The sequence below is a fragment of the Fomitiporia mediterranea genome (assembly GCF_000271605.1).
Source record: "Fomitiporia mediterranea MF3/22 unplaced genomic scaffold FOMMEscaffold_10, whole genome shotgun sequence".
Classification (NCBI taxonomy): Eukaryota; Fungi; Basidiomycota; class Agaricomycetes; order Hymenochaetales; family Hymenochaetaceae; genus Fomitiporia; species Fomitiporia mediterranea.
Genome location: NW_006760395.1, coordinates 1,850,155 through 1,875,562, shown reverse-complemented (window position 1 = coordinate 1,875,562; position 25,408 = coordinate 1,850,155). Strand labels below are relative to the sequence as shown.

General features: G+C 44.0%; 10 protein-coding genes across 10 annotated transcripts; 5 read left to right on the top strand and 5 right to left on the bottom strand.

Annotated features, from left to right (window-relative positions):
* Nucleotides 1-1,050: 1,050 nt before the first annotated feature.
* On the top strand, nt 1,051-2,319 carry FOMMEDRAFT_159825 (uncharacterized protein; the record flags this gene model as incomplete). Its single annotated transcript, XM_007269577.1, has 4 exons — nt 1,051-1,239; nt 1,919-1,987; nt 2,035-2,157; nt 2,221-2,319. 4 exons carry the CDS (start codon nt 1,051-1,053, stop codon nt 2,317-2,319), a joined length of 480 nt encoding a protein of 159 aa, XP_007269639.1.
* Nucleotides 2,320-3,345: 1,026 nt separating this feature from the next.
* Nucleotides 3,346-5,222, bottom strand: FOMMEDRAFT_30832 (cytochrome P450; the record flags this gene model as incomplete). The annotated part of the gene is made up of 11 exons (XM_007269576.1): nt 3,346-3,514; nt 3,649-3,684; nt 3,735-3,836; nt 3,894-4,060; nt 4,116-4,252; nt 4,352-4,371; nt 4,421-4,487; nt 4,537-4,760; nt 4,811-4,883; nt 4,933-5,029; nt 5,091-5,222. The coding sequence occupies 11 exons, from the start codon at nt 5,220-5,222 to the stop codon at nt 3,346-3,348; spliced, it is 1,224 nt and encodes a 407-aa protein (XP_007269638.1).
* Nucleotides 5,223-6,932: 1,710 nt separating this feature from the next.
* FOMMEDRAFT_30831 (uncharacterized protein) lies at nt 6,933-8,867 on the top strand (the record flags this gene model as incomplete). Its single annotated transcript, XM_007269575.1, has 14 exons — nt 6,933-7,008; nt 7,060-7,112; nt 7,173-7,189; nt 7,248-7,313; nt 7,371-7,416; nt 7,486-7,487; nt 7,624-7,703; nt 7,766-7,795; nt 7,995-8,066; nt 8,164-8,314; nt 8,369-8,376; nt 8,436-8,505; nt 8,564-8,591; nt 8,643-8,867. The coding sequence occupies 14 exons, from the start codon at nt 6,933-6,935 to the stop codon at nt 8,865-8,867; spliced, it is 924 nt and encodes a 307-aa protein (XP_007269637.1).
* A 63-nt stretch (nt 8,868-8,930) lies between these two features.
* FOMMEDRAFT_22587 (cytochrome P450) lies at nt 8,931-11,475 on the bottom strand. The gene is made up of 16 exons (XM_007269574.1): nt 11,351-11,475; nt 11,199-11,296; nt 11,092-11,121; nt 10,932-11,037; nt 10,783-10,880; nt 10,622-10,718; nt 10,498-10,570; nt 10,213-10,436; nt 10,097-10,163; nt 10,028-10,047; nt 9,785-9,963; nt 9,566-9,732; nt 9,407-9,508; nt 9,323-9,358; nt 9,245-9,256; nt 8,931-9,195 (listed from the first exon to the last, which is right to left on the bottom strand). The coding sequence occupies exons 1-16, from the start codon at nt 11,466-11,468 to the stop codon at nt 9,027-9,029; spliced, it is 1,596 nt and encodes a 531-aa protein (XP_007269636.1). The 5' UTR covers nt 11,469-11,475; the 3' UTR covers nt 8,931-9,026.
* Nucleotides 11,476-12,598: 1,123 nt separating this feature from the next.
* FOMMEDRAFT_22584 (protein-L-isoaspartate O-methyltransferase) lies at nt 12,599-13,758 on the top strand. Its single transcript, XM_007269573.1, has 6 exons — nt 12,599-12,717; nt 12,800-12,870; nt 12,921-12,960; nt 13,026-13,190; nt 13,242-13,541; nt 13,603-13,758. Exons 1-6 carry the CDS (start codon nt 12,631-12,633, stop codon nt 13,648-13,650), a joined length of 711 nt encoding a protein of 236 aa, XP_007269635.1. The 5' UTR covers nt 12,599-12,630; the 3' UTR covers nt 13,651-13,758.
* A 668-nt stretch (nt 13,759-14,426) lies between these two features.
* Nucleotides 14,427-15,902, top strand: FOMMEDRAFT_142568 (ICMT-domain-containing protein). Its single transcript, XM_007269572.1, has 4 exons — nt 14,427-14,500; nt 14,549-14,971; nt 15,026-15,713; nt 15,783-15,902. Exons 2-3 carry the CDS (start codon nt 14,810-14,812, stop codon nt 15,581-15,583), a joined length of 720 nt encoding a protein of 239 aa, XP_007269634.1. The 5' UTR covers nt 14,427-14,500; nt 14,549-14,809; the 3' UTR covers nt 15,584-15,713; nt 15,783-15,902.
* Nucleotides 15,903-16,347: 445 nt separating this feature from the next.
* Nucleotides 16,348-16,893, top strand: FOMMEDRAFT_91907 (ICMT-domain-containing protein; the record flags this gene model as incomplete). Its single annotated transcript, XM_007269571.1, has 1 exon — nt 16,348-16,893. One exon carries the CDS (start codon nt 16,348-16,350, stop codon nt 16,891-16,893), a length of 546 nt encoding a protein of 181 aa, XP_007269633.1.
* Nucleotides 16,894-17,250: 357 nt separating this feature from the next.
* On the bottom strand, nt 17,251-18,581 carry FOMMEDRAFT_159817 (uncharacterized protein; the record flags this gene model as incomplete). Its single annotated transcript, XM_007269570.1, has 8 exons — nt 17,251-17,424; nt 17,489-17,503; nt 17,577-17,758; nt 17,810-17,935; nt 17,997-18,075; nt 18,134-18,292; nt 18,344-18,465; nt 18,521-18,581. 8 exons carry the CDS (start codon nt 18,579-18,581, stop codon nt 17,251-17,253), a joined length of 918 nt encoding a protein of 305 aa, XP_007269632.1.
* Nucleotides 18,582-19,366: 785 nt separating this feature from the next.
* Nucleotides 19,367-22,132, bottom strand: FOMMEDRAFT_112507 (alpha/beta-hydrolase). Its single transcript, XM_007269569.1, has 14 exons — nt 21,501-22,132; nt 21,422-21,441; nt 21,343-21,374; nt 21,239-21,290; nt 21,158-21,185; nt 20,989-21,102; nt 20,916-20,933; nt 20,772-20,866; nt 20,583-20,706; nt 20,366-20,524; nt 19,945-20,290; nt 19,768-19,887; nt 19,628-19,705; nt 19,367-19,573 (listed from the first exon to the last, which is right to left on the bottom strand). Exons 1-14 carry the CDS (start codon nt 21,876-21,878, stop codon nt 19,509-19,511), a joined length of 1,629 nt encoding a protein of 542 aa, XP_007269631.1. The 5' UTR covers nt 21,879-22,132; the 3' UTR covers nt 19,367-19,508.
* Nucleotides 22,133-22,901: 769 nt separating this feature from the next.
* On the bottom strand, nt 22,902-25,396 carry FOMMEDRAFT_127614 (glycoside hydrolase). Its single transcript, XM_007269568.1, has 20 exons — nt 25,265-25,396; nt 25,197-25,211; nt 25,125-25,141; nt 25,006-25,068; nt 24,863-24,941; nt 24,751-24,811; nt 24,682-24,694; nt 24,523-24,626; nt 24,454-24,470; nt 24,365-24,403; nt 24,226-24,314; nt 24,113-24,160; nt 24,016-24,065; nt 23,909-23,963; nt 23,849-23,856; nt 23,710-23,797; nt 23,535-23,648; nt 23,406-23,483; nt 23,267-23,353; nt 22,902-23,212 (listed from the first exon to the last, which is right to left on the bottom strand). The coding sequence occupies exons 1-20, from the start codon at nt 25,353-25,355 to the stop codon at nt 23,030-23,032; spliced, it is 1,299 nt and encodes a 432-aa protein (XP_007269630.1). The 5' UTR covers nt 25,356-25,396; the 3' UTR covers nt 22,902-23,029.
* Between the last annotated feature and the right edge of the window lie 12 nt (nt 25,397-25,408).

Genomic DNA, 25,408 nt, shown 5'->3' with positions numbered 1-25,408 from the left:
AAGTTGACTAGTTACTTTAGTTTTGAATCCCCTTACAAAAGGGCACTACTTTAAGGAGTTTTGGTCTGAAAAGGGTCAGGAGACTGCTTTCAAAGTTATTAATACTGTTGTGAGTCTTTATTTTTTCTCTAATTATTTAATATCTAATGTATCTATAGTTTGAGAAGTACAACATACACTCTAGGCCAATCCCTGTACAGTCATCCCAGCCTGAGATTAGTCTTAGCACTTCTCATAAACCCTTAGAGAAGTCAGCTTCACTCCCCTATAGACACAAGCAGATGCAAGCAGCAGCTCTAGCAATGAGAAGACAATTTGGAGACAAGCCAAAGGATCCTCATGAAGAACTTACAAGGTACACTAATGATGTTGAAGATATAGACCCTAACAAGGGTTTGGATCTATTACTCTGGTGGAAGGTATTCTATTATTCTTATTTTGTAATAAAGTATCTAATGTTTTACTAGGAGAATGAATTCAGGTTCTCTACCCTTTCCTGGATTGTAAGAGACTATTTGCCTATTCAAGCATCATCAGTTCCATGTGAGCAGCTCTTTTCAATGACAGGGATTGCAGATACAAAGCAGTAGAACAGGACAACTTCAAATATTTTTACTTTGTTCCAGATGGTGTGTGACTACCACCAAATGATTGTACATTGCCAGGCTGGTCAGAAATTTGAGGAGGCAGATGTCTTGGCCATATTTTCTTCAAGCAGTTCTGATTCTGATTAATCTTTTTATGTATACTACTTGACTGGTCTTTCTCCTCTTACATAGCCTTTCTTTACTGTTTGGCTTAAAGTGCCTAAAATATGCATGCCTTATTCTACTTGCAGATGCAACTGAAAAACCAGATAGCATCTTTATGTGCTACTGGATGTATGGGTACTGGCTCAAGAACAAGTATATGCAGCTGTTTGTAGAGAGGAGAAATCTCGACTAGGATAGGAATGCCAGAATCATCCTCTTTAAGATAATGGACCAGGTACTATCAAAGACTGAGATCTTTTTCTTCATACGTCCAGCAAAATACTGTGGTCAACCTGCCATGATTGTTGGCTTTGTCCATGATGTTCGAATGCACAAAGTGGATGAAAGCAAATATCCACAGGCTCACATAGACACTGTACAAGAGGCTATAGGACTGCTGAAGGGGACGAAGCTGAGATGGTTTGAGATAAATGGACAGGAATACAATCCAGACATAGATCCAGAGAGCAAGGACAAGGAACGTATGGTTTATGTGAACAACAGTGAGAATGCATCTACTGACTGGGACACAGACGAGTGGTCTTAGCTTCTCAGCCACTCTACCCAGGAGTAGTATGTATCCAATTGTTTGGAAAATGTACAAGGTTTGTCTGTCTGGACAGACTTAAGATTGATATTACACACTATGTAGTATGTATAATCTGTTCTTATCTTCAGCTCAAACAAAGCATGGCTACTTTCCTCCTTCATCTGTATCAAACACAGTTTGTAATGCAAGCATAACAATTGTTGACTACTCAAGTATACATTCCATAACTGTACCTTAATGATTAACTGTAAGTGTTTCAAGTGTAAATTTGGATTACTTTGACAGACAGAGTTTTATCCTACAATAACTGAGCTTATTAACAAACCTATTAACTCAGATAGTAATAGTCTCTGTCTACAACAAGGGCTGCATAAGAAAATCTGTAGCAAGAGACTAGTATAAGTACACATTGACCCAGGTTGACCCCTGACCTGACCTGACCTGACCCACTTTGACCTGACCCAGCTGGGTCAGACAAGGTCAGGTCACAGGTCAGGATTTTTGGAAAATTCTGACCTGGGTCAGGTCATGGGTCAGACTAAAAACCCTCCTGACCCGACCTGACCCGACCTTGCGTATCACTACTATACACGTCTAATTTACGGTGCAAAGCTAGAGGACCACTTTTGGACCGGACCTGAGGTCCGGTCCAGGTCCGCCCGGGAATAACCCGGAAGTGGTTAAGGTAATGCGTCACGACCGTGTCTTGCTCATGTACTGGAGCATGAACAGATGTGGGAGCGCTGCAACGATTTTGAAGAAGACGGAGAACGACTAAACAACTTCAACGAACGTGAACTTGCAACCAGAGATGAGTGCGAGGAACTCAATGCAAGACGTGTTGATCGAAGTGCTGTGTGTTGATGTGCGAGATCGTATATGTGGTGCGTGTATGTGGACGGTTGATGAAAAATCAAGGAGACAGCGATGTCGAGTGAACTTGTGTATGTGCACGCATCCTTCTTTGCGTGGCAGGAAGGCCAGGACGCACCAGATTCAGACCCCTATAGGACATAGGATGTAACAGTTGCCCTTGATGGAGAAGAACTTCATGATCTTGTACAAAGAGGCCTGCTGTCAAGGAAGAGAACAAGGTAGCGCGTGATCAGTACAACGTCATAGAGTGCCTGCATATTGGACGAGACGTCCATGCACAGAAATATACGCGAGCCAGCACATCGCTGTCCTTCATGGTGAACTTGATATGTCAGCATGATTGCGACGTCCGTATTTATTCGGTAAATAGCAATCGATGCCGAATGCGAAATTTTCACCTACTTTTCATTTTCGTGGCGATGTCCAGGATTCAGGAATGTATCATTTCACAGACAGAAAACGTCCCAAAGTAAGCAACAGAGCTCACCAAAGTAGGGAAAGGCATTCATGCTGGGTATAGCGTTCCTCGAGTGAGGTTACTCTGAATCATCAAGGTCGGTTGTAGACACGAAGGTGTGAAGATAAACACGATTTCGGTCCTGTCTGGACTTCCCTAATGAACGTTACGTCAACAACATATTGTATATGGTGCATATAGCCAAACATAGCAGAAGAATACTTCTCCTTTTTTGTGCAGTATATAATAGTCGAAGGTGCATTTAGATGTCTGTTGGTTGCAGAAGTCGTGGAAAGTCTAATTCATCCAATTCGTTATCTAATGTTATCGACAAGGTATTATGTCTTCTCCCGAACTTGATACTACCTCGACTCGCCTTCGGTTTCCAGTTACGAAACTCTCGCAGAACTCGGATTACTCATAGTAGAATCTCGAGATAACTCAGCCCGCTAACTGTCAATATTTCCAGAGGACAGCAGCACCATTAACAGGGAAACGAAGTCCTGCGGCAAATCCTGGCGTTGGAGAACGAGAAGCATTTGACTATGTGTCTAAGCCTAACCAGCATCCGGGGTTGCAGTCGGCGTGACAAAATGAGAGCATGGTGGTAACCAATGGTCAAGTGCGCTATGATAGTCAATAATAATCGAACTATACTACTGTGATTATTCGAGCGTTTAAACTCTGTGCAGTATGCTTATTGCAATTGCTTATAAAACTGATATCAAAAGCGGCAGTTGTTTCCCTTTCTCCTTATCAGTATCAATGACAGGTGCCATTACTCCTGCCGCAGCAGGAATAATATTTCCGGACTGAGGTGCAAGAGAAAATCGGAATTTACGAAGAGTTTCGATCATGAAGGTCTGGAGCTCGATTGTCCTGTTTTCCGTTTATCGTCATTACTCGAAAGATGATGTTACTTGTAACTTACGCAAAGCGATAACTTGATGTGGTTGGGTACATTAGAACAATGAGCAAGATTTCACGTATCATCTATTGCGCAGAAAACTCACCCAAGACAGGCCTGGAATCCAGCAATGAAGATCCCCCTGTCAAAATTTCAGGCTATATCTAAGCCCAATAGTTTAGCGTGACTCACAGGTTTGAATATACGCCAAAGATACTCGAGATCGGCTTGTCAGCATTCAGCCATCTTTCCGGTATCAGATCATCCGGATTGTCTCCAAAAATGTCTGAGCTCCTAATGCAATGTTAACTATTAATAATAGTCGAAAGCAGAAGTCGGAAACGTTCAAACCGGTTGTAGGCGAATATTGAGAGATGGACATTTTGGCCTTTCTCTATCGGTATTTCCTCGATCTTCCGTCCATCGCTGGTAATAATCGGCCTGGATAGCGGAATGACATCCGGCTTTGCAGACTGCAGCCATGTTTGATACACAGCAGGATACAGACGTAGCACTTCCTGGAATACTCCTGTTATTAAGTCATGACTTTGAGTGATGATGAATGATGATTACCTTCATGAAGGCTAGCCCGTACTCCAATTTCTCCATATTATTGATGTTGAGGTCCAATTGACCATTTGCTCGTGCGACCGAAAGCGCATCATAGATCTCCTTTCTTATTTTCCCCTGCATATCGGGTGACGAGCAAGCTCATAAAAGGGGAATGAAATCGTGTTGCTTGTAGTCTCGTCTGCGAATAAGAATGTCAGCCGCGCACAGGCTTATAAAAGAGAAAGAATTCTACTCACGTCCCGCTACGATCATTGTTCTTTACAGGGATAAATTAGCTGCAATATTCTTGTGATGAGGTCTCTGACCGAATCTGCGAAATCAATTCCTCGTCGGAGAGTCTATTCGCCAAACTCTCGGACTCGTTCGCTCTTACTGAGGCAAAATCAGAATTAATATTAAATAGTGCGTCCCGAGCACGTACCAAGCAAACTCAAAATGTCTTTTGAGTTCTGCTTTTTACTACTATTCGTGCGTTCATCCAGCAACATCCGACCAGTAACTCGCCCTTCTTCAGCGACCTCTCGCAGAGGCTTTAGATTTCTCGACGGCAGTTTTCCTAGCAAAGGAAAGAAAGACTCGGGAAGAAGACCGAATACTTGCTGAACAAATATGCTGGTCGGAGTTGGAATGCCGAACGCAGAGACACTGTAAAATCAGTGAGTACTAGCCATCCGACTCCAACCTTCTTTTCTTACAGAAAGTTATTATAGATACGAGCTAATCTGTTTGAATCATCCGCCAGCGCATTGAACTGATAGTCGAACGCCGCTGATTTAGAGCATTAGCACAGACTGCGAGAGGCAGATAAATACTGCACCTTCGCCGATAATGTCCAAAGTCGCACGAGACAGCCAGCGAGTAACATTGACAACAACCGGACCATCTGCTACAACATCCTCCCATCGATCGCACATCTGAGAAATGATGAGAACTGATTTTATACAAATGTCAAATCGTATTTAGGCTCCTACGAACCCGTCGGATGACAGTCCTAAACATTGGCATAAGTGCTTTCATCTCTGCGGGGCCGAATGCTGGAGAAAGGGTCTTCCGGTGTCTCTTGTGATCTACGCCTATTCCAAATGTCAATAATTGGAAAAGGAGCATAAGGACTATGCGTGCCTTGAGCCCATGCTATACCGCGACCATTAAACATGCGTCCGAATTCTCGCCGTATCGTAGGTTTGACGTAACCTTGTCCCGCATTCTGACAGATGTGTTGCATGGCCAAACGTGGAGCTAATATTTAGGAATGCCGTGCGAATAGTTGCAGCATTACCTTAGGGTCCAACAAGAAGAGTCTCTCAGTCTATTGGGAGACGCATGTTTCAAGCTCATAAACGCATACGCTCGTTGAAAGATAAAAGTAAACGCACGCCGAATAAACCCTTGAATCGTAAGACAGAGCCGTAGTTGCGTGTCCATCTCAAATCAACTTCTCCAGACCTGTACGCATAGATTACCCGGCCGGAGAAGTATTAGAGCCGAACACCTCTTATGGTCGATAAGATTGTATCAAGGAGAAACGACTTTGGTGGCGGACCCGGTATATGTTTCAAACAGGCCCATCTCTTTGGGATGAAGTTGAAGACAATCAGAGTGCCGAGCAGTAGCGTGAGTTGCATCAACATGGCAGGATGCGACCTTGCGCGGAGCACAGACAGACATGTAATATAAGAGATCGCCATCAGAATTATGATGTCGCATCGATAGCGCCCAGGTTAGTAAGTAACAGACCATTCTCTGTCTGGAGCAGCCTTTCAGCAGAGCCACCAGGTTCGAACATGGGACATACTAAGAAAAAGCAGTTGGGCGTCTCGCCAATCAGAAATTTCAAGAACGGCAAGCCATTGGTCAGGTGACATAATTATTAAGGTTTAATGATACTTATACCAAAGGGACTCTTGCTTGTAAATAAGTCTCGTCTGCAGGAGTGTTGCCAGCTGTTACCTCCTTCCCACACATCAATTCCATCTAGCCTGCGAAAGCACAATTCCATCAACTGGTGTGTGAACAGGCGAGACTACACCAGAGCCGTTCGGGTCCTTCCGGAATGTTCCATCGTAGGCCTCCCTGCCTTGTATATTCAGCAGGATACTTTCCGAGCCCAGTAGAATACCTAGAAAGCACATCTGCTAATCAGTGAGTGATGTATCTTCATGTGGCAGTGGCTGTTCCTCCGCATCAGGATGATGACAGATCCGAGGTTTCCACACACTGTTCCTATCTCCCACCCAGCATGCCATCTAGTTATATTTCATGTCGAGAAAACTAGTTGAGTCTCCTGCAATTCATTTAACGTGTTATTAGGTAGCGACTTCTTTCCTAACATGACTTGTCTTGCTAGTGCTCTTGGAACTTATTTCAGTATTGAAATAGAAAGGCCTTTGCGATAGCTCTCGTGCATTTCTATAACTGTTCCTGAGATGATCATCAGACGATAGTGCTATATCGAGCCATCGTATCATCTCTTGAAACCTCCGGGCTTCTGTTAATACAGCGTATGGTCACCCAGGCTATACGTTGCCTTCTTACTATTGTCTAAATCCCTCACCAGAGTGCCATCTCATTGCTCTTCATCCCTCCGAGGTTCTGAAAGTGCTGCGGTGATTTGATTCTAATAATTATAATAAGGAAATATAAACTATTACCAGCCACATGCCAGTGAAACCGAGATTCAGTATCATGATGTACCACCCGCTGGACTGACAGCAATGATAATCACACACTAGTACTGATCTACTATTTATACACTCTCAGACAGTATAAGAGGCTTGGCCGAGAATTGAAAAATAAGAATCCCCAGTGCTTCTCATCATGTCAAGCATCCAGGACGAGTTAAATATACTGTATAGTGCTTTGCGTCAACAACGTATTGTACTGTATGCAGATGGTGAGCGCACAAACTTTGATTCTGAACATTCATTGCTTAAATGCTCTCTAGCTGCTGCACTAACTTGGGTAGCCTATGACATTCTCCTTACCGCTTCCCAGGAAGTATGATGCACCAAAACCTACATGTGTCTTCGAATGCTAAACTCTTTGTTTTTATGTCAGCTTAAAGTTATTTGGAGGTTTGTCAAATCACTACTCGTCTATTTCGCAAAGAAGCCAATTGCTCTATTAATATAGAGGGAAAGTCTCATTAGCAAAGTTCTTTTATTTCATTGCTCGTTATTACCCCTTGGCTATGCTTATGTAGGTATAATCTTCAATTTTTAATTTAATTTAATTTTGCTAATTATTCCGCGACAGTATGAATATGGCCGTTGGAACTAACACAAGTGATATGAGTGATACAGTTAGTTCCCTATTCTGTGGATTCAGTTGTCCTCTATTGCCTAATAATTTATATTTCTCCCATCCATAGTTGTGCGTGTTATTCTCGGTTTATGCTTTAAGATTCGGCTGAAACAATGTAGCTGTAAGCGATGGATCAGGTTCTATGCCTCGTATGCCCGTTTCCTCCTGTTGTTTAATGATAATACTGACGCAATTATCTATTCAGAGCCCCAACTGCGGTTTCATACGCTGTTGATGCATTGTTGATAATACGCCTGTATGCATTATACAACAAGAACAGGCTGTGTGAGTTGTTTCATATGTATACATTGGTATTTTCACCCTGACCGGCGCGTGTCCTGTTGTAGTGTTAGGGGGTTTATTAATACTGTATTTCGGTGAGTGTAATTTCATCTGCAAGCGAAGCCTATTCTAAAACTTGCTTCCACTTATCAAAGGAGGACTTGCAGTACTTTAACTCCCTTTTCCATTTGATGTTCCAAAGTTAATATTGCCTTTAGACAGGAGCAGCATTAACCGTCATTGATCTTAGAGGGACCCAGTTCTTGTCAAAGCCATTTCACTTACCATATCCAGGCTGTCTTGTTACTGTCCCTGACGTGATTGAGAACTCGATTGCAGCCTGGACCATTAGCCTATTCCCACAACGTGAGTATTTTGTATATCTTGAATTTATGGGAACCTGTTGTGCTTAAAAAAACAGTTGTCTTCTTTTCACTCATTTTGTACAAGTTCATTGCTTCAGTAAAGACTTTCATCTCCCATGACTTGACCATGGGAAATATTGCAGAAGAAGGTTCAACCAGAGGAACAATTTTACACGCGTTACGCCAGACCCGCAAGCTATCTCCGCTCTTCTCGCTTTTCATGAGGGATGGTACATTTGCATTCTTAGTGTAAGTCACGGATAAAGTTGTACTTCTGTCATCTTATGTGACTTCGTGTTATAGGGTCTTCGGTATTGTGCCCGTTCTTTGTTTTAGTCTTAATTTCTCATCTCTTGGCTTGGATTTCCAGCGGTAGTCCTTGTGAACTTAATCTTTGCGGTAGCTGCCAATAAAGGACCAATAGAGCAGATGGGTACTCCGTACGTCTGGTGCTACTCCTCTTCTATGCACAGCCTTACGTTTTATTTGTGCATTTAGGTGCTTATTAGCTGCAGACGCTGTCCTGGTCAGTATGATTTTCTAACTTACTGTTTATCACCACTAAACAAATCCCCAGGCATCGCGTCTCGTTCTGAATCTTGGAGGCTTTCTCGATTCATCTCCAGTTGTAACAAACTCCGGTGGAACAAGAGATACTCACGGTCGTCCAACTATGTCCGAGAATCTCGGGACACTTCAGTTTGCAGACCGTCAAAATTGTGAGGGCCAGATGACGGTGACAACGTCAATGGGGGAGCACGGCTTTGTTGCATCAGAGCACAGGGAAGATACGAGTAGTTAGAGTCAGTTAGCATGTGGGTTGCAGTCAAACTACCATAAAGACAAAAGGATAGTTTCAGTTTCTCGGGTCTGCTATAATATTCAATAAAACGTTGGAATATGATATCCAATACTATTGCCTAAAACTTCGTACTCTACAAAATATGGTTTCCCCAACCATTTACAGAAGGGATATCAATAGCGGTAATTGTTTCCCTTTCTCCTTCTCGCCCTCAACGACGGGCGCAAGTACACCCGCAGCAGCAGGTATAATGTTTCCGGATTGTGGTGCGAGCGAAAATCGGAATTGACGAAGTGTTTCGATCATGAATGTCTGGAGCTCGATTGTCCTATTGTTCAGTGAGCATCGGTACTCGAGATACGTTGCTCGGGACTTACGCAAAGCGAAATCTTTGAGTTGGATACGTTGGTCTATGAGCAACATTTTACGTATCGTCTGTGATGCGGAACTCTTACCCGAGACACGCCTGGGACCCAGCGATGAAATTCCCACTTTCAACCGTTCAGACAGTATTTAAATCCAATCGTTAAATAGCTCACAGATTTGAATACACGCCAAAGATACTCGAGATCGGTTTATCAGCATTAAGCCATCTTTCCGGTATTAGATCATCCGGATTGTCACCGAAGATTTCTGAGCTCCTGAATGCAACATCAGAAATATGAACAGTCAAAGGTAGAAACAGGAAATGATCAAACCTGTTGTAGGCGAAGATTGAAAGGTGGACATTTTGACCCTTCTCGATGGATATTTCCTCGATCTTTCGTCCATCACTGGTGATTATTGGCTTGGATAGCGGAATCACATCTGGCTTTGCGGACTGTAACCATGTCTGATACACAGCTGGATACAAGCGTAGTACTTCCTGGGATATTCAGTGTCAAAACGGGAATTACCTGTGGCAAAAATAATGGGACCTTCATGAAGGCCAGTCCGTATTCCATTTTCTCCATATCGCCAATATTGAGGTCTGGTTGGCCATTCGCACGAGCAGCTGAAAGGGAATCTTGGATCTCTTTCCTTATTTTCTCCTGCATGTCGGGGTGACGAGCCAGCTCATAAAAGAGGAATGAAATCGAGTTGCTTGTGGTCTCGTCTGCAGATAAAGATAAGTAGGATCGGGGTCACACTCAGGTCCAAACCGAATAGATTTTACTTACGCCCAGCTGCCATAATCGTACTTTCCGAGAATGAATTAGTTACAACGCCTCACAAGTGCGAATCTTTACCGAATCTCTGAAATTAATTCTTCGTCGGAGAGTCTATTCGCCAAACTCTCAGATTCATTCGCCTTTACTGTGAAAAAATGAGCACTGTGTCTAAACAGCTCGTCCAGACCACGCACAAAGTAGGCTCAAGACGTCCTTTGGGTTCTGCCTCTTACTGCTATCCATACGTTCGTCAAGTATTATCTGACCTGTGATTCTTCCTTCTTCAGCGACTTCCCTCAGTGTCTTCAGACTTCGCGATGGCAATTTATCCAGCAAAGCGAAGAAGGAATCGGGAAGGAGTGCGACTGTCTGCTGTACGAAAATACTGACTGTATTTGGAATACCGAACGCAGAAACACTGGGCAAGTTATTAAATATAGTGAGCATTATTGTTGCTGTACTTAAATCTCTCAACTTACAGGAAATTGTTGTAAACGCGTGCTAATTTGTTTGAATCATCTGTCAGAGTATTGAATTGATAGTCAAATGCAGCTAATCAGGAGTTTTAGTCAAATTCCGGAAAGGCAATCGTGGATTTTGTACCTTCGCCAATGATATCCAGGGTTGCGCGCGACAGCCAGTCGGTAACATTGATAACAGAGGGACCATCTGACGTAACTCCTTCCCATCTACCACACATCTACATCCGGACGAAAAATAAATTAACACAACCATCGGCAGCATGCGTTACGGTTTTTACCAACCCGTCGGACAACGGTACGAAACATTGGCATAAGCGCTTTCATCTCAGCGGCGCCGAATGCCGGCGATAGAATCTTCCTGTGCCGCTTGTGATCCGGACCTATCCAGATGTCAAGCGGAAAAAAAGAACAGGAGGTCCATTTGAACATGCCTTGAGCCCACGCTATACCTCTACCAAGGAACATGCGTCCAGCTTCTCTTCGTATTGTAGGCTTAACATAGTCGACTCCTGCGTTCCGATAAATATGTTGCATAGCCTAATAACGTAATAATAATCAACAAGGACTTTAGCGAAACTGGCACTCCATTACCTTTGGATCCGAGAAGAAGAGCCTGTCAACCTTCGTAGCCATACATGTTTTGAAATTATGAGTGACCAGAACCATAATGTGAGGAATAAACAAGGTGAAAAACATACTCCGAACAAGCCCTTAAATCGTAGTGCAGAACCGTAGGTACGTGTCCATCTCAAATCCACTTCTCCAGCCTTATATGCAAAAAGCTCGGAGAGATTCCCTGGCCAAGAAGGTATTAGAGCCGAAGATTGCCTCCTATGTTGACAAAACACACCAAGCAAAAAAGACTTTGACGGTGGGCCGGGGAGATATTTTAAGACTCCAACCGGCCTTCTCGAGACGTAGCCAAAGACAACAAGAGATGCTAGAAATACTGCAAGCTGCGTCAACATGGTAGGACGTGACAACCTGGGCAAACAAAGAGTGGGGGTCCGCTTTTCGGTTGTGAGACGCGGTCGAGCGGACTTTGAAAATTTGCCATTTTAAGCCGAAATGTGGTGATCAAAGTGTCCACCTTGCTTATACTTAACTTGAAAAATCAGTAGTCATAACAAAATCAATATTAAAAGAGTATATTGATACATGTTATACTTAATAATACAATTCATGTGTTATACTTGAGAGAAATGTTATACAGAAATTTATTTGGCTAAAGTAAAGTGTAAGCTACAAGTGAATCAGTAGTGATCAGCAGTCTATTGCAAAGGAACGACGCGAGTGTGACAAAATATTAGCCAAATTCTCTGTGACAATGTGTGACTACAGCCATTCTGGCCTCATTCTTTATTTCATTCCTCATGCAGAGGTCAGTTAATTCACACAAAAACATTACTATAAATCAAAATAAATCATTATTAAAAGATTTACAGAAGGATTTTGTCAGAAGAAAATTATTGCTCAAGATATAGTTGATTTGGAGTGTAAAACAGTTATATTTTAGCTGGTTTCTAATAAAATCAAAATTCCTTCTGTAAAAAGTTTCTTTATCATCTTTTTAATACTATTCATATTTTTTTGTCAATTTAAAATACATGTGGGGAGCAGAAAATCTTTTCTACAAGGACAATTTTAACCCGGACACTTGTCTATCAGTTTACTGCTTAGTTTGCCGCTTAGTTTGGTAAGTTTTCAAACTCCGCAGGACCGCGCGTCAATAGGGAAAAGCGGACCCCCACAAAGAGTGCTGAAGGCAAACGTATCGCGCGACTTCAAAAATGAAAAATGAAATGCCGGTGTTCAAATCAGAAGTGTGACGTTGCGTCAGATGGCATTCAAGTCAGTACTAGTGTTGCACCAAATCGAGATTTTTTGTTTTTTGTTTCTTCCTCTCATACCCAGTGCAACAGTGAAAGCTACTCGTAACTCAACTCAGTTATGTCATTGTTTACATCATTTCATTGCATCTGTTTGCACGTGTATACTTAAAGTTTGCTTTACAATCGACGCTTTTTCCAAATACGGCAATGTGATTAGCGTCGGAAATCGGGGACTTGTGTCATGCTCTTACGCCATAACATATTCAGGTTCTATAATACTCTGCGGCTCATCTCAGGAATGGCATACCGCTGCAGTGGGACCACCAACCAACAGCTCATTGCAAACATGCGCACAAGCGGATTGATCAATTCAGACATCGTTGAGGTGCGACCTAACTTGCCCCCTTAGAATCATCTCGCGCACCTCTCTAACGAGGCTGCACAAATGCCACTTGTTGCACGTATAGGCCGCTTTCAAGAAAGTGGATCGGAAGAATTACGTGCTTGACGAGAGCGATGCGTACATTGATGCTCCTCAGTGAGCTTTCGTTCACCAGTGACCGCGTCAGACTGCCGACAAAAATGTAGGCCGATTAAGTGCAATGCGACCATCTCTGCGCCCCACATGGTACGGAAGCAAGTTCTTGGGCGAATTTTGACATATCTTTACTATTGATACTTGTCTTGGTACAGCATGCAGAGGCAACGACCAACCTCCTGCCCTTCCTTAAACCAGGTTCTCGCGTACTCGATGTCGGGAGCGGATCAGGGTACACCGCGGCAATCTTCCATCAACTCGTCCGATCAGATAGTCTCGAGGGGGCAGGTCCGTCCGGTAAAGTCGTCGGGATAGATCATGTAAATTCATAATCCTTCGATATTAGGAGATCATTGAAAATGTTTCAATAGATGACCGAACTCGTCGCCTGGTCAATCGAGAACCTCCGCAAGGACGGTCTTGGTTCCGCTCTTGAAAGTGGTGAGGTCGAGATGGTCGTAGGTGACGGTAGGAAAGGGTGGCCCGCCGCTGCTCCCTATGATGCCATTCACGTCGGAGCAGCAGCTCCTGAAATTCCTAAAGAGTTGATTGACCAGCTGAAAGCCCCTGGACGTATGTTCATCCCAGTCGGTACTGGGTTGCAGAAGATCTTCCAGGTAGATAAAGATCAAGCCGGAAACGTTACACAAAAACCGTTGCTCGACGTCATGGTAAGGTTTTGTTTTCTAAACCCAACCGTATTTCCTGCTAATGCTGGTGGTGTTTAAATAGTATGTTCCCCTCACCGACCAGGCGACACAAGCGCGGAAGTTTTTCTGATTCGCGAAAGACATCTAGTCTTTATTCTGATTCTTTTATGTATATTTTAGCAGAACAAGTTGCTCTCGCCAACGTTCGTGTACAGAATCGCAATTCTTTTTATATCCGAAATCTGATAGCTCTCATACTCTCTGGGAAAAAACTTTCGGCTTCGGATTAACGGTCATTTTGGTCGTAACTGAATTTTTGCTGTCTATAAAGCTTAAAGTCAAGCCATCAAACGAATATAAGTTATATTCGGTCTCGGCTCTTGTGTGCGATGTCGCTTTTAAAATTATATGTTCCATTCTTCTATAGACACGAAGCGAACTACGAGGAATGCGGTAATGCCAGTAATCAGCAAGAGATACTACTCGGGTTATGCTTATGTAATTTATTTGGTTATGTTAGTCAGGTATCTGGCTTTGAAGTTTGAACCGAACGGATAAACTAGTCCACTATGATGCCAGGTAAGCATCATTCAAATCCTCCAATTAAACTTCGTTCACGGACACAGACATTCCTGATAAGTGCGTGAAGAATCTTGTGATCTCCGCTCGCTCACAAAGATGCAAAGACACCACACACAGTTCCGATGATCGGGCTGAAGACTTTGAAATTACTGTTTTCGTTGGGGAGCGCTGAGGTGTGCATGTGGCAAATATCGTCTTCAGCACTCAGTTACTGCAGAGATGCCGGACAACAGAAGACAAAGGTGCATACAAGGCACCGATACCAATCTGATGGTGCTGGTCCTCTGTCTCATACTGATATTGTCTCACGCGTTCTTGACCGCAAAAAGCCTCTGCAACGAGGAGTACTGTGTGTAAGTAGTGCTCATACTCCCTCAATTTGGACCCCTGCTTCGCGAGTGAGTCAACTGTTCGAATTCTGGTACTAATACTTATAGCGTCATAAGTCGCTTCAGTTTCCAGATGTAGAGCCTATTGATCGAGGGACTCGATGCTCATCTCAGACTATGCCGTACAGTACAGATCAAATTTGATTACGGTGAATACCCGCTCTGGCGCAACTGCGATTCCTTTAGTCCTCCTAAAACCCCTGTTTTCCGCACAATGTACTACTGGTCACCAAGCGCCTGCCATAACACATCTTGAATTTATAAAGCAAGCTGTTCGTTGGAGATTTGTAGCACCATCAGACCACACTTACACCAACTATGTCTATGCTTCGTCTGTGCTTCGCGGTTTCCATTGGTGTTCTCAATTGGGTAGTAACCTCGAATCCAGCGCCAAAGCCAAAGAAGCATGAGGAGGTGACTTCCAGTAAACAGGAAACGTCTTTCATCTCGATTGCTTTGAACTTCTATGGAGTTCCACTTGTAAGTTAGAGCTTATCAACTAATTTGTATCTTGTCTGACAATCCTTGTTTCAGGGGATATTGCTATTGGCTGCCGTCCTTGAATCATGCGTCGTTCTCGCAGTCCAGTACCCAACAGAGCTGTCGCCAGTCGTAACGTCCTTGCTTTTCCCGGAAGGCGGATTTGACTCAGCAGCACACGTTTCAATCACACCTTTCGCACTCATCACGGGGATTACTGCTGTATTCGGTTGTCTCCTACGCTATTTCTCTATCAAAAGGCTCGGTCATCTTTTCACCTTCCGTCTCGCCGTTCGAACCGATCACGCTTTAGTCACCTCAGGCCCGTACGCTTATGTTCGTCATCCTGGGTACACGGGTAATATAATCGCCGCAATAGGATCGGGAATGTTTTTCCTCGGCCCGGGATCCTATGCATATGAGTGTGGGTTGTTGAAGACGATTCCGGGAGTTATCTGTACAGTCACATGGGTAGGATGGAAATTATTCACGACCGTTAATATCATCCGTCGTACGGCCTTCGAGGATGAATTTCTCAGGGCGAAGTTTGGTAAACAGTGGGATGCATGGGCTCGGAACGTTGGGTACAGGCTTTTGCCAGGTGTCTATTAGTCTGCTTTTACAGTAAACTGAAACTACCAAAATGCAATCCTATTTCTCCGAAAAAAGCGGGTTAAAGGTAAGATCACGATAATCTGTAAATACGGACTGCTGCACCCCTCCCTATATCCTACTATTACCAGTATGTCCTGTTTCCCCTTGACTGCGTAGTTCTTTTGATATCTCATATTCATCGTTCTATCTCACAAAGTCGATCATGGTACATGGACATTATTCGAATGTTTTTTTATATGGTGCAAGCAGGTGCTTAGCTGCTCGGACACTGATAGGAATACAAATAGCATTACCACGCCTCCGCAGGGTCACGTAGGTAGATCATAACAATCAGATGTCTCAGGTCGCATCTCAGCCTTATACAGTACCTACTCTTCAGGCTGACGACTTGATAATTTTAGTCATTTCCCCACAAACTTTGTTGCCCGGAATATTAGTCAAGGATCCTTTGATGTTTACCTACTGACATTTTATATAGAGGTACTCTTCATGAGGATGCGTAGCCCTTTCAGTGTCCTCATCCACATCAAAGCATGTCTACGCTCCGATTATGCCTCACACTTTCCGTTGGCGTTCTCAATTGGATGATAACATCTTCCCCGACACCTCCTCCCAAGAAGGACGAGGAAATGACGTCAAGTAAACAAGAAACATCGTTTATCAAATTCGCCGTTCGCGCGTATCGTATTGCACATGTTTGTTCGGGTTTCCTGAAGCTTTGTTCCGCTAACTGATAATAACTATTCTAGAGCATATTGGTCATGGACGTCATATTTGAATCTTGTGTCATTCTTGCCGCTCGATATCCGACACTGATACCATCGTTTGTAACATCCCTGCTCATTCCTGAGGATGGAAACGATCTTGCAACGCGCATCTCTGTAACGACTTATGCCCTCATCGCGTGGATTATAGCGGCATCGGGCTGCTTCCTACGCTATTACTCTATTAAAATGCTTGGACGCTTCTTCACCTACCGCCTTGCACTTCGAAACGATCATGCTCTAATTAGTTCCGGTCCATATTCGTACGTTCGTCACCCTGGATACACAGGTGCAATCATCGCTGCGATCGGGACAGGCATGTTTCTTCTTGGTCCTGGGTCTTACGCTTACGAGTGTTTCGCGTTGCGAACCGTACCAGGCGCAATCTGTGCAGCAATATGGGTAGGATGGAAAGCCTTCGCGGCCGTCAACCTTATACGCCGTACGGCTTATGAGGATGAGTTTCTCAGAGGCCAGTTCGGAAAGCAGTGGGACGACTGGGCTCGGAAAGTCGGTTATAGACTTTTCCCCGGCATTTATTAGGACATTATCGATCGAGGGTTGCGGTGAGACGATGTTGAAATGTAAGTGGATTTTCAACGATAGAATTGACTTTATAGGCAAGATGACCAAAGAATTTTTCCCCCATTGTATCTACTCCTATTAAGAAATTACGCGATAACAAAAGAAAACCCCTACTGTTCGACAGCTGAAAAAATAGTTAGAATATAAAGAAAATGACATGAAAAGGAGGACGGCGATATGTAAGAAGACATCAGTTGTTCGTAGTGATACACCTTGTCGAACAGGTTGGCTCGATCCGTTAAAGTACATCATTCTTTCTTGTTTCAGCACATTCCGCATTCGCGCAGACTCTGTGGTATTTCCCATTATCCTTCCTCACAGTTTATCTTCACTATCCCTGCTCGTCTCACTCTTGCTAGTACGGTCACTGCCCGCACCCGCTGGCATTGGAAGTAGGCGCTTCATCCTTTGCGTAAACGGATACTCTAATCGTCCGTTCCAAATCCTCTTGAATCCAATGCGAATAATGATCAACGAGAAGACAATGCCCTGCAGGCAAGACGTATGTTTTAATAAACATAAGATTTTGAATCGAATTGAAATTAACTCATACGATTATCTGTGTTATCTGTGGTGTATGATAATACAATTAAGCATATGAGAGGAATATCCCTCGTTGGAGAAAGGATAGCTTGACTCACCCATTCGACTACTACAGCAAGTCCAAGAGAGCGCGCCAAAAATAGTCCGAAAAGGCCTAAGAGGGAAATTGAGTAGAATATCCCAGGATCAAGCAACACTACGACGAGAGGCGATAGGTCGAAAGTCGGAGTTGCAGCGGGCATCTTTCGTCTTGTCAACCAGATGCGGAGTGTGATAGCAACTACAAATCACTCCATCAGATGAGCGGAGATACGTAGAAGATAAATCGTACCTGTTCCGCCGAAATTCACAATAAAACTAAATGAAAAGAATGCAATCATCCAATTCAGCGGGTTGGAGGCCAACGAGAAATTAAAGTTTTGCTTCGAAAATGAAACGATCATTCCAATACCACTTGCTTGGAACGCAGGGTTGTAAGCTCAGACTGCCAACTGAAATAAAATGGTGTGACCGCTCACCGAATCCGCCAATGAATACGGCAAGGGCGGGTATCAACACTCGCTTATCTCCACTACAGACAATATATACACGATATAGCTGGGGCAAGAGAATTCAAGTTGTGACGGCAGAAGCTATTAAAATAACGAATGCTTACAATTAAGACATCCCCTATCAAGCTTTGGAGGGCATATATTACAATTCTGGACACGTCTAGGAAGCCCTGCTTTGTGCTTAAGTAGTCCGTAGATCCTCCTGTTTCGACATAACTATCGGTAAAGCCTTTTAAAGAGCGTTCCATATTGACGGCAAGATGCTGGAGCAAAAAAAGTTAAAGAATCTGAATAATATGTAACGAAGGACTCACCATAAGACCGAGGATATACATCACAGACAACGCCCAAAAGAACCTTATTCTCAAAGGGCCGCTCACAGTCGTTTTATAATGAAGTAAGTATGACGCCAATACGTAAAGCACGGTAAAAATGCCTAAGATTATGCTAGATTAGAACAAATAGATACTTTCGAGGCTTTAACTACTTACCGAAAAGCATTGACTCGATCATGATGGATACAAGACATGCCTTGTCAATTTCAAAAGCCATGTTGATGATACAATGAGGCTAACGTTTAGTGAAGGGAACTGCTAGCATACGAAACCATTGTGTCGACTTATTTATAATAGGGAAGGGTACAGCATGTCCATCACTATGCAGTCGAGGAGCTGATCCGGAAGCAATTACTTGTTCAACAGGCGGTAGTAATTCCATGACAAAGGATGGGTGTGCTCTTCATGTTCGCACTGATTTCTCCCATGGATTTCATGAATGTAGCCAATCGAAGGGGTACTCTCGGCTACCAATCAGTTAGCATCAGAGGAAGTGTAGCTGTCACAACATCAACGTTGATTGTAGTGATTCTGTACACAATGTCTGTTATAGCAACATAGTAAGGAAATAGACAGTGACGACAATCCGACTCCCGCAGTCGTATATTATGATGATCATACCTTCGGTAACCAGTCCGACATAGTTCATTGTTGCATGCAGCCGCCACCCCTAGTTCCATCCTGGTTGGGTACTGTATCCAGACAGAGACAGCGCACTTTGGTTGATACCCGGGAAGTCCATCGCCAGCATCTTCCGGCAACAATAATAATTGCGGCTACGCCATGTACAGGGACGCTATCCGAGTGCATCCTGAGATCCCAGGCAGATATCCAGTCGTCACTTCATTTTATAACGACAAAAGGAAGAGTTTCTAGTGACATTTTCTAGCAAGTGGCAAAACAAAAGAGAGCAGGACGATGTGGGCGAACGGACGAACGGCCTTATTGGCTTTCGCAAGAGTCTCAGGCTTCAGCTGCATAAACAACACGTGATGGGCACGTAATCTCCTGTCTATAACACAATTTTCATGGACATGAATACAAACTCTTCGGCGGAAAGCTACATAGCACTACACATCGGTATGGGATACAGGTCCATTCAATAATTTGATTCTGTCCAGCTTCTTAGACTTCTCAGACTTCCCTACTTCTCGAATTCGTTAAGCACCTCGGGTGAATTTAGGTATTCCGTCTTTTCCAGATGGAAGTCTTTAAATAACTCGATTAGTTCAAAGCAAGATAATACGAGTTATGATGAATTACCATCGTTAATAGCAGTGATGTTATTCCTCATGAGCTGCAACACTTGTCTTCCTTTCGACGTAAAGCGTGGCCAAGACGCTTTGTCATGTTTTTTTTTCAATTAGAAGGCGATGAAAGAAGGATAAAAGTGAACCACTCACGTCCCGGATTCATATCCGAAATGAAGTTAATATAGTAGTCCAACATAGTGTTTGCAAAGTCATCTTCGATTGGCGTTGGAACTGGGCCAAAGAGTAGAGGTAGCTCAGACGCATGAGACACTGGGGCAGCTTCGGTTAGTCATCTTGACAATCATAATCACGAAACGAGGAACATACCTCCGAATGTTGGGTTGTTCCCTGGGATGAACTCTCTGAAATGATAAGCATACAGAGGTTGCAGGGACGCCGCTCGGTCAAAGAAGAATCGGCGTGGTGCAAGGAACATATTATCACCGTACCAAGCCGAACCTCTGTCATACAGCGAATCTCCAGTGTTGAATGGAGCATCATTCTCTGGATCATTCGCAGGATACAATTCATGGATCCTATTAAGGACGTCTGGGGTCAAGGTACGGTTGTCCAGGATTAACCGTCCGATAAAGTTGTCGAAAGCCTGATCCTCTGTCATTCCCGGATGCGTAATGTTGATGAGAGTTTCGCTAAATGTTTTACCCTCGTTGAGCTAGGTATATGGATCACCGTTAGAAAAATTAGTTACGGGAATTGCGTGTTACAGAATACTCAGTGAAGCCCTCACATTAGTACCAGCGAGATACGGAACATGTAAGAAATTTCCCGAGCTAATTTTTGCAGATGCCCTCTCTTCTACAATGCCTCCAGGCGGTCCTACGGTTGGCTCCCACAGCTGTGTGTTCAAAGTTGATGAGATCATCTCGTTGCTCACTTGTAAAAGCGTCTATGCGGATGAATAGCATTATTAATGAGCTGAGCGATGCACAGTTGCTTAATCATACCTCAAATGGAACACTCTGAAGACATTCAACTGACTCGGAGCTCAGAGGGCACCCGAGGTTCTCAACTAGGCGCGCAAATGGCTTTCCTGGCTCATCATATTGGAATGCAAATGGTGCGCTCTTACTAGAAAAATACATTCATTATTTCTTTCTGTCAACGAAAGCTTGTTTCAGCAGGATGGCACTTACAATGGACCAGTTGGCGAATCTCCCATGACAGCTCGGAACAGCGATTGATTTGTTGGATAGACCATATGAGCTAGAGTACTACCAGCGCCTGCTGACTGAAGGCAGCGTAAGTTGAGTTTCTGAAGAAAAGAGGGTAAATTTTACTTGGCCCCATATAGTGACCTATCTGACGGTTAATCTGAACAGCTTGATGAAACACTGAAAGCGTAGAACCTACCTTGCTCGGATCACCGCCAAATTTTGCAATGTTCTCTCGGATGAACTTTAGAGCTAGTGTCTGATCTTGTATCCCATTATTAAGATCTTGAGGAGCAACGTGGGAGCTGGCCAACTGGCAGATAATTAAGTCGTCAGTACGTGTACAAATGTAAATTGTCGACACTCACGAAACCAAAGGTATTGACGCGATAGTTGCTAATGATCGCAGTCAATCACATTGCATTAAAGTGTGCAAGACATGGTCTCACAAGGATGCAAACATGAAGGGTTTCCCGTTTAAAACACCTCGATTGATCATACCTGAGTATCAAGAATGAGTGTATTTCATCATTTTATAATAAAGTTAGCGAACGAGTTGGATCGTATGAGTGGATGGATGCAGCTCTTTGATAAATTTAGCTCGAATCTTGAGGAATGGATCGAGTGCCTACCCCGACGTCCACTGCCCTCCCTGCGAAATGCACAGACATATTAGTTAAGCTGTTTGGAATCAATGAAAAGCACACTAACGTAGATCCATGCCAGCACCGGTAGCTTCGCATCAGACGATGTCCCGTCGGGTCTCCAGACATTTAGATAGAGACAGTCTTCGCTCATGGGAGCGCCAAGTGACGCAGGCCGCTGTGGACAGGCGTCTCCGAATGTCGACGCATTCTTGATTCCGGCTGGTGCTGTAGTGATTGGGACGGGTGCCTTGAATCTGAGGCTTCCGACAGGGGGCTGGGCGAATGGAATACCAAGCCAGCGTTCCGTTCCATTTGTAGTTAGAACACCTTGGAATGCTCCAGAGGTCGTGTCAACAACTAAGCCATTAGGACTAGGAGCTGCCCACACTAGAGGCAGACTAATGAGCAGCCCAAGAGACGAGACAGCTTTCCAAAGACGCATCCTTTCAAGCTGGGGTTGTGGCACTGACCTTCTTTGAAAGAAGATTATATAGGGCTAGGAAGTATATACCTGGGCCAAGTACACCAGACGAGCCGTTCAGCTAGAATCCTCAGTAGAATACTGCCTCGAATCACACAATACGACTTGCCGGCCCATGTCACGAGGTGCTATTTACAAACGTGCGTTTGGCCTTCTAGGCCTTGTTCACTTGAAGAAAGAAGCCGCCGATGCCATCCGGTCTGCTCGGAGGGCTTCCAGACGTACCGGGCGGAGCGACGGAACCGATTAAACTGTTAGAGAAGCGTACGAGAAAATTTGTCGTATTCATATAAATAATTAGAACCCGAGTAGTTTCAAGCAAGAAGACCCGAAGAATACCTCAGAATAACCCCAGAACGATATAGTTAGACCATGCCACAAGCTCGTCGTCAGGAATAGATTCAGCATTCACTTCTTCCGCCAGGAATGGAATTAGAGCGGACCAATCGTAGGAGGAAAATCGATAAACTTCTGCTAGAGACCGGAAAGGGCGCAATGTGAGTGCTGTTGTAATTGGCGTGAGGACTGCTGAATGAGTCAGAAACGATTGCTGTGATGGGTAGTATCCTTGTAACACATGGCCGCACCACTGTCTTATGCACTGTGTAGTGAACGTCGCCAAGCAGTAGTGCATCAGGGCAATCATCTACACCGTCTCTAGCATTGCAGTTCCCGGTCGACTGGCTGCGGTAGTTGCGATGACTGCGGCGGACGTCAATGTGCTAGAGATTTGTGCGGTATCCGTTAATTACGTCATCACAGCTCACGCTTACTACCCACTGCATTTCTCGACTCGCTGACTGCAGTGTGCTTCCGTCAATCTTAACGTTTCAATCCTCCTATCTGTGAATACTCCCTATCTGTGCACCCAACAGATGGATTCAATAAGGTAGCCAACGGAAGGAGTGCTCTTGGTTATTTATCACGTAGTATCATAGGAAGTGTGGCATTGCTGGTATCATCGTTGATTGTGGTGATTTCGAGCACAAAGTCTGTTATAGCAAAATAGTAACGAAATAGACATTGACAACAATCAAACTCCCGCAGTTACATTTCATGATGTTCATAGCTTCGATCATCATAAACCAGTCCAACACGTTTCATGGTAGCATTCACCCGCCAACCCTAGTTCCATTCTGGTCGGTACATTGGATCCAGACCTCGCATTTCGGTTCGAGCCCAGGTGGTTCATCACCCGCATCCTTCAGCAATAACGCGACTACACCATGCGCAGGGACGTCTGTTGCAGTAAAGTTCCGGACCGCCGTTCCGTTATCCGTGTGCGACCAGAGATCCTATACAACCTGTCAACAATCGAGTAAAACCGAATAAGAAAATCATCGACTCACACGAACTGAATACTGTCTGCCAGCTCTAATCCACGGTGATTCCGTCAGATTGAAGTACATATCCGTTGGCTGATCGAGAGTGTTCAACTAAAGACATTGTTAGCTCAGGATTCACGACTTTGATACAATTCAGACGCACAAGCATGACAATTGTGCCGTTTTGCGTCGGTCCACTCCAATATCCCGCAGGGTTATTCGGATCGTTCGTCCAATCGGGCTACATTGGCATGAGTCCGGGTAATCTGTAATTAAAGTAACGGAATCTCACGTTAACACCCCATCGGAACGGCGAAATACTCATTCCCACAACGGGGTCTTGATTAATCGCTATCAGCTCGCGGTTTTTCATAATTTCCAGGAGACTAAGATCCAAGGCAGAAAGCTGTAGGGTTATTATAATTGAGCATTCGGACACCTTTTTTCTACGGGAAATAAACACCTACGTTTGTGCTTATGAAAAGTGGTGACTTCATTAATGCCCAGGCAGTGAAATGTGATTTTGCCTCATCGAACGTCAGCCCGCCGTTGCCTCTGTGAGAACGAGTCAATATAGTCAGTGCATGTTGTAAATATTTTGCGTACATTTGAAGCTAAAGTAGTTCATTGAGCAAGATGTCCGTTTGACAAAGGAAGGAAACGTACATAGTCCAAATCGTTGTGACCGTTAAAATCAGTTGCCATCGTAATGAAAGAGTTACTACATCGAAGTGCTTAAGTTTCAGTTTGGATAACATCGAATGTAGGCGCACAAATTGATCGTGTTGGTCAATAAAGGCCAAGTCGGACCGATATCATTCACCTAACGACATTTAAAACCTGTTCAGATGATAACTCGGTGGTATTCACTGTTCGCCAACTTTGGCCAAGATTCTTTCCCCAAAGCCAGACTTGGCTCTATACGCACGAGATACGAGGTGTCAGTCACACTACTCTGACCCAAAGTAATCAGAAATGCTTACCCAACCCCACTCGCATAGGTTGAAAACCAATGGTGGCTTCCCGGATGACTTGGCAAGGTCGGCGATTGCATCGGCCATCCGCTGAAACTCTACGAGATATAAGCCTTCGAATGAGTAGTTTGTATCAGGCTTCACTCACTTCCCATTGTATTCTGGCGCAAAATATCGTCGTATGGGACTTCAAATGGTATTAGTCTGACAAACAAGGAGTAAATGCCTAACACCGACTTGCGCAATTATCGTACCTAATCCAGCAAGGCGTCAGCTATAACCTCAAGGAAGATAGGTGAAACACACTTCAAAAAGTTAAATCCCCAATCTTGGAACGTCTTCGCATCCCGTGCCTCATTCTCAAAGGAGCCAGGGTACCCCGCGCACGTGAACCATCCAGAATCCGAATACTAGACAATTATATCAATAAATTTTTAAGAGAGCTTGAAAATAAATTTCACTCACTATTCCGGATTTGCTGAAGTGAACACATCATTGAGCACGCCAAGAGACTGTAAACATTAGAACGCTTACAATCCCATTGAATGGACTTGATCTGTCAACCAGTTGAATCCGGAGCTGAAGCGCGTTTTATCTGCGGTGGATCTCAGTTGACATAGAGCTGGACTGCTATATGTTCACGTACCAGGGACGAGGTCTCCCGATTCGCTGCGATTCTTCTCTGCCCAGCAGTCATCAAGGTTAATAAATTCGTAGCCAGCGTCCTTTGTAATGTTATTATAGAAAAAAAAAATTAGCACAGCTCCATTGCTTAGTAATGGTCATTACCTGAAGCCCAAGAGACTGCATCAATTTTGCGGTCGTAATAATCAAGTCTTGATCGATATTGCACTGGAATAGTTACTTCAGCCATGTCAAATACTATTAATGACAATCATTGGACCTGCCTGGTATGCATACCACGCTTCACAAATGTTATTCAAGTGATATTAAACTTAAGCCATTCCAGATGTACTTACTATTATATCCCATAGCTTCCACTTAACATTAGAAGAATACATGTAGTATCAAATGAGCAAGTACGCACAAGGAAGTCTTGCGACGCCATTGTCGAGAGCAGATACCCCATATGAACAGACTAGAGCTACAGCAAGAGTCGTGACGATGCCCGGGGCCATCGACTTGCGCCTTGTCCGAGTTGGTCCAGAAACCTGATCCCAGGGCATTGCAG

What these genes read in the sequence shown, in the direction of transcription:
- FOMMEDRAFT_22584 (XM_007269573.1), top strand. Translation starts at nt 12,631, where the DNA reads ATGGCATACCGCTGCAGTGGGACCACCAACCAACAGCTCATTGCAAAC. An exon ending in GCGTACATTGATGCTCCTCA is followed by an intron (nt 12,871 to 12,920) that starts GTGAGCTTTCGT and finishes ACAAAAATGTAG; the next exon opens with GCCGATTAAGTGCAATGCGA. An exon ending in CCATCTCTGCGCCCCACATG is followed by an intron (nt 12,961 to 13,025) that starts GTACGGAAGCAA and finishes GTCTTGGTACAG; the next exon opens with CATGCAGAGGCAACGACCAA.
- FOMMEDRAFT_112507 (XM_007269569.1), bottom strand. Translation starts at nt 21,878, where the DNA reads ATGCGTCTTTGGAAAGCTGTCTCGTCTCTTGGGCTGCTCATTAGTCTG. An exon ending in CGGTGCTGGCATGGATCTAC is followed by an intron (nt 21,442 to 21,500) that starts GTTAGTGTGCTT and finishes TGCATTTCGCAG; the next exon opens with GGAGGGCAGTGGACGTCGGG. An exon ending in CCCTTCATGTTTGCATCCTT is followed by an intron (nt 21,186 to 21,238) that starts GTGAGACCATGT and finishes TGCGATCATTAG; the next exon opens with CAACTATCGCGTCAATACCT.
- FOMMEDRAFT_127614 (XM_007269568.1), bottom strand. Translation starts at nt 25,355, where the DNA reads ATGGCCCCGGGCATCGTCACGACTCTTGCTGTAGCTCTAGTCTGTTCA. An exon ending in GCGCCAGAATACAATGGGAA is followed by an intron (nt 24,315 to 24,364) that starts GTGAGTGAAGCC and finishes TATATCTCGTAG; the next exon opens with AGTTTCAGCGGATGGCCGAT. An exon ending in GCAGACAGTATTCAGTTCGT is followed by an intron (nt 23,213 to 23,266) that starts GTGAGTCGATGA and finishes CAGGTTGTATAG; the next exon opens with GATCTCTGGTCGCACACGGA.
- FOMMEDRAFT_142568 (XM_007269572.1), top strand. Translation starts at nt 14,810, where the DNA reads ATGTCTATGCTTCGTCTGTGCTTCGCGGTTTCCATTGGTGTTCTCAAT. An exon ending in ACTTCTATGGAGTTCCACTT is followed by an intron (nt 14,972 to 15,025) that starts GTAAGTTAGAGC and finishes TCCTTGTTTCAG; the next exon opens with GGGATATTGCTATTGGCTGC.
- FOMMEDRAFT_22587 (XM_007269574.1), bottom strand. Translation starts at nt 11,468, where the DNA reads ATGTTGACGCAGCTTGCAGTATTTCTAGCATCTCTTGTTGTCTTTGGC. An exon ending in TCTTCTTCTCGGATCCAAAG is followed by an intron (nt 11,038 to 11,091) that starts GTAATGGAGTGC and finishes TTACGTTATTAG; the next exon opens with GCTATGCAACATATTTATCG. An exon ending in CGCGTTTACAACAATTTCCT is followed by an intron (nt 10,437 to 10,497) that starts GTAAGTTGAGAG and finishes TAACTTGCCCAG; the next exon opens with TGTTTCTGCGTTCGGTATTC.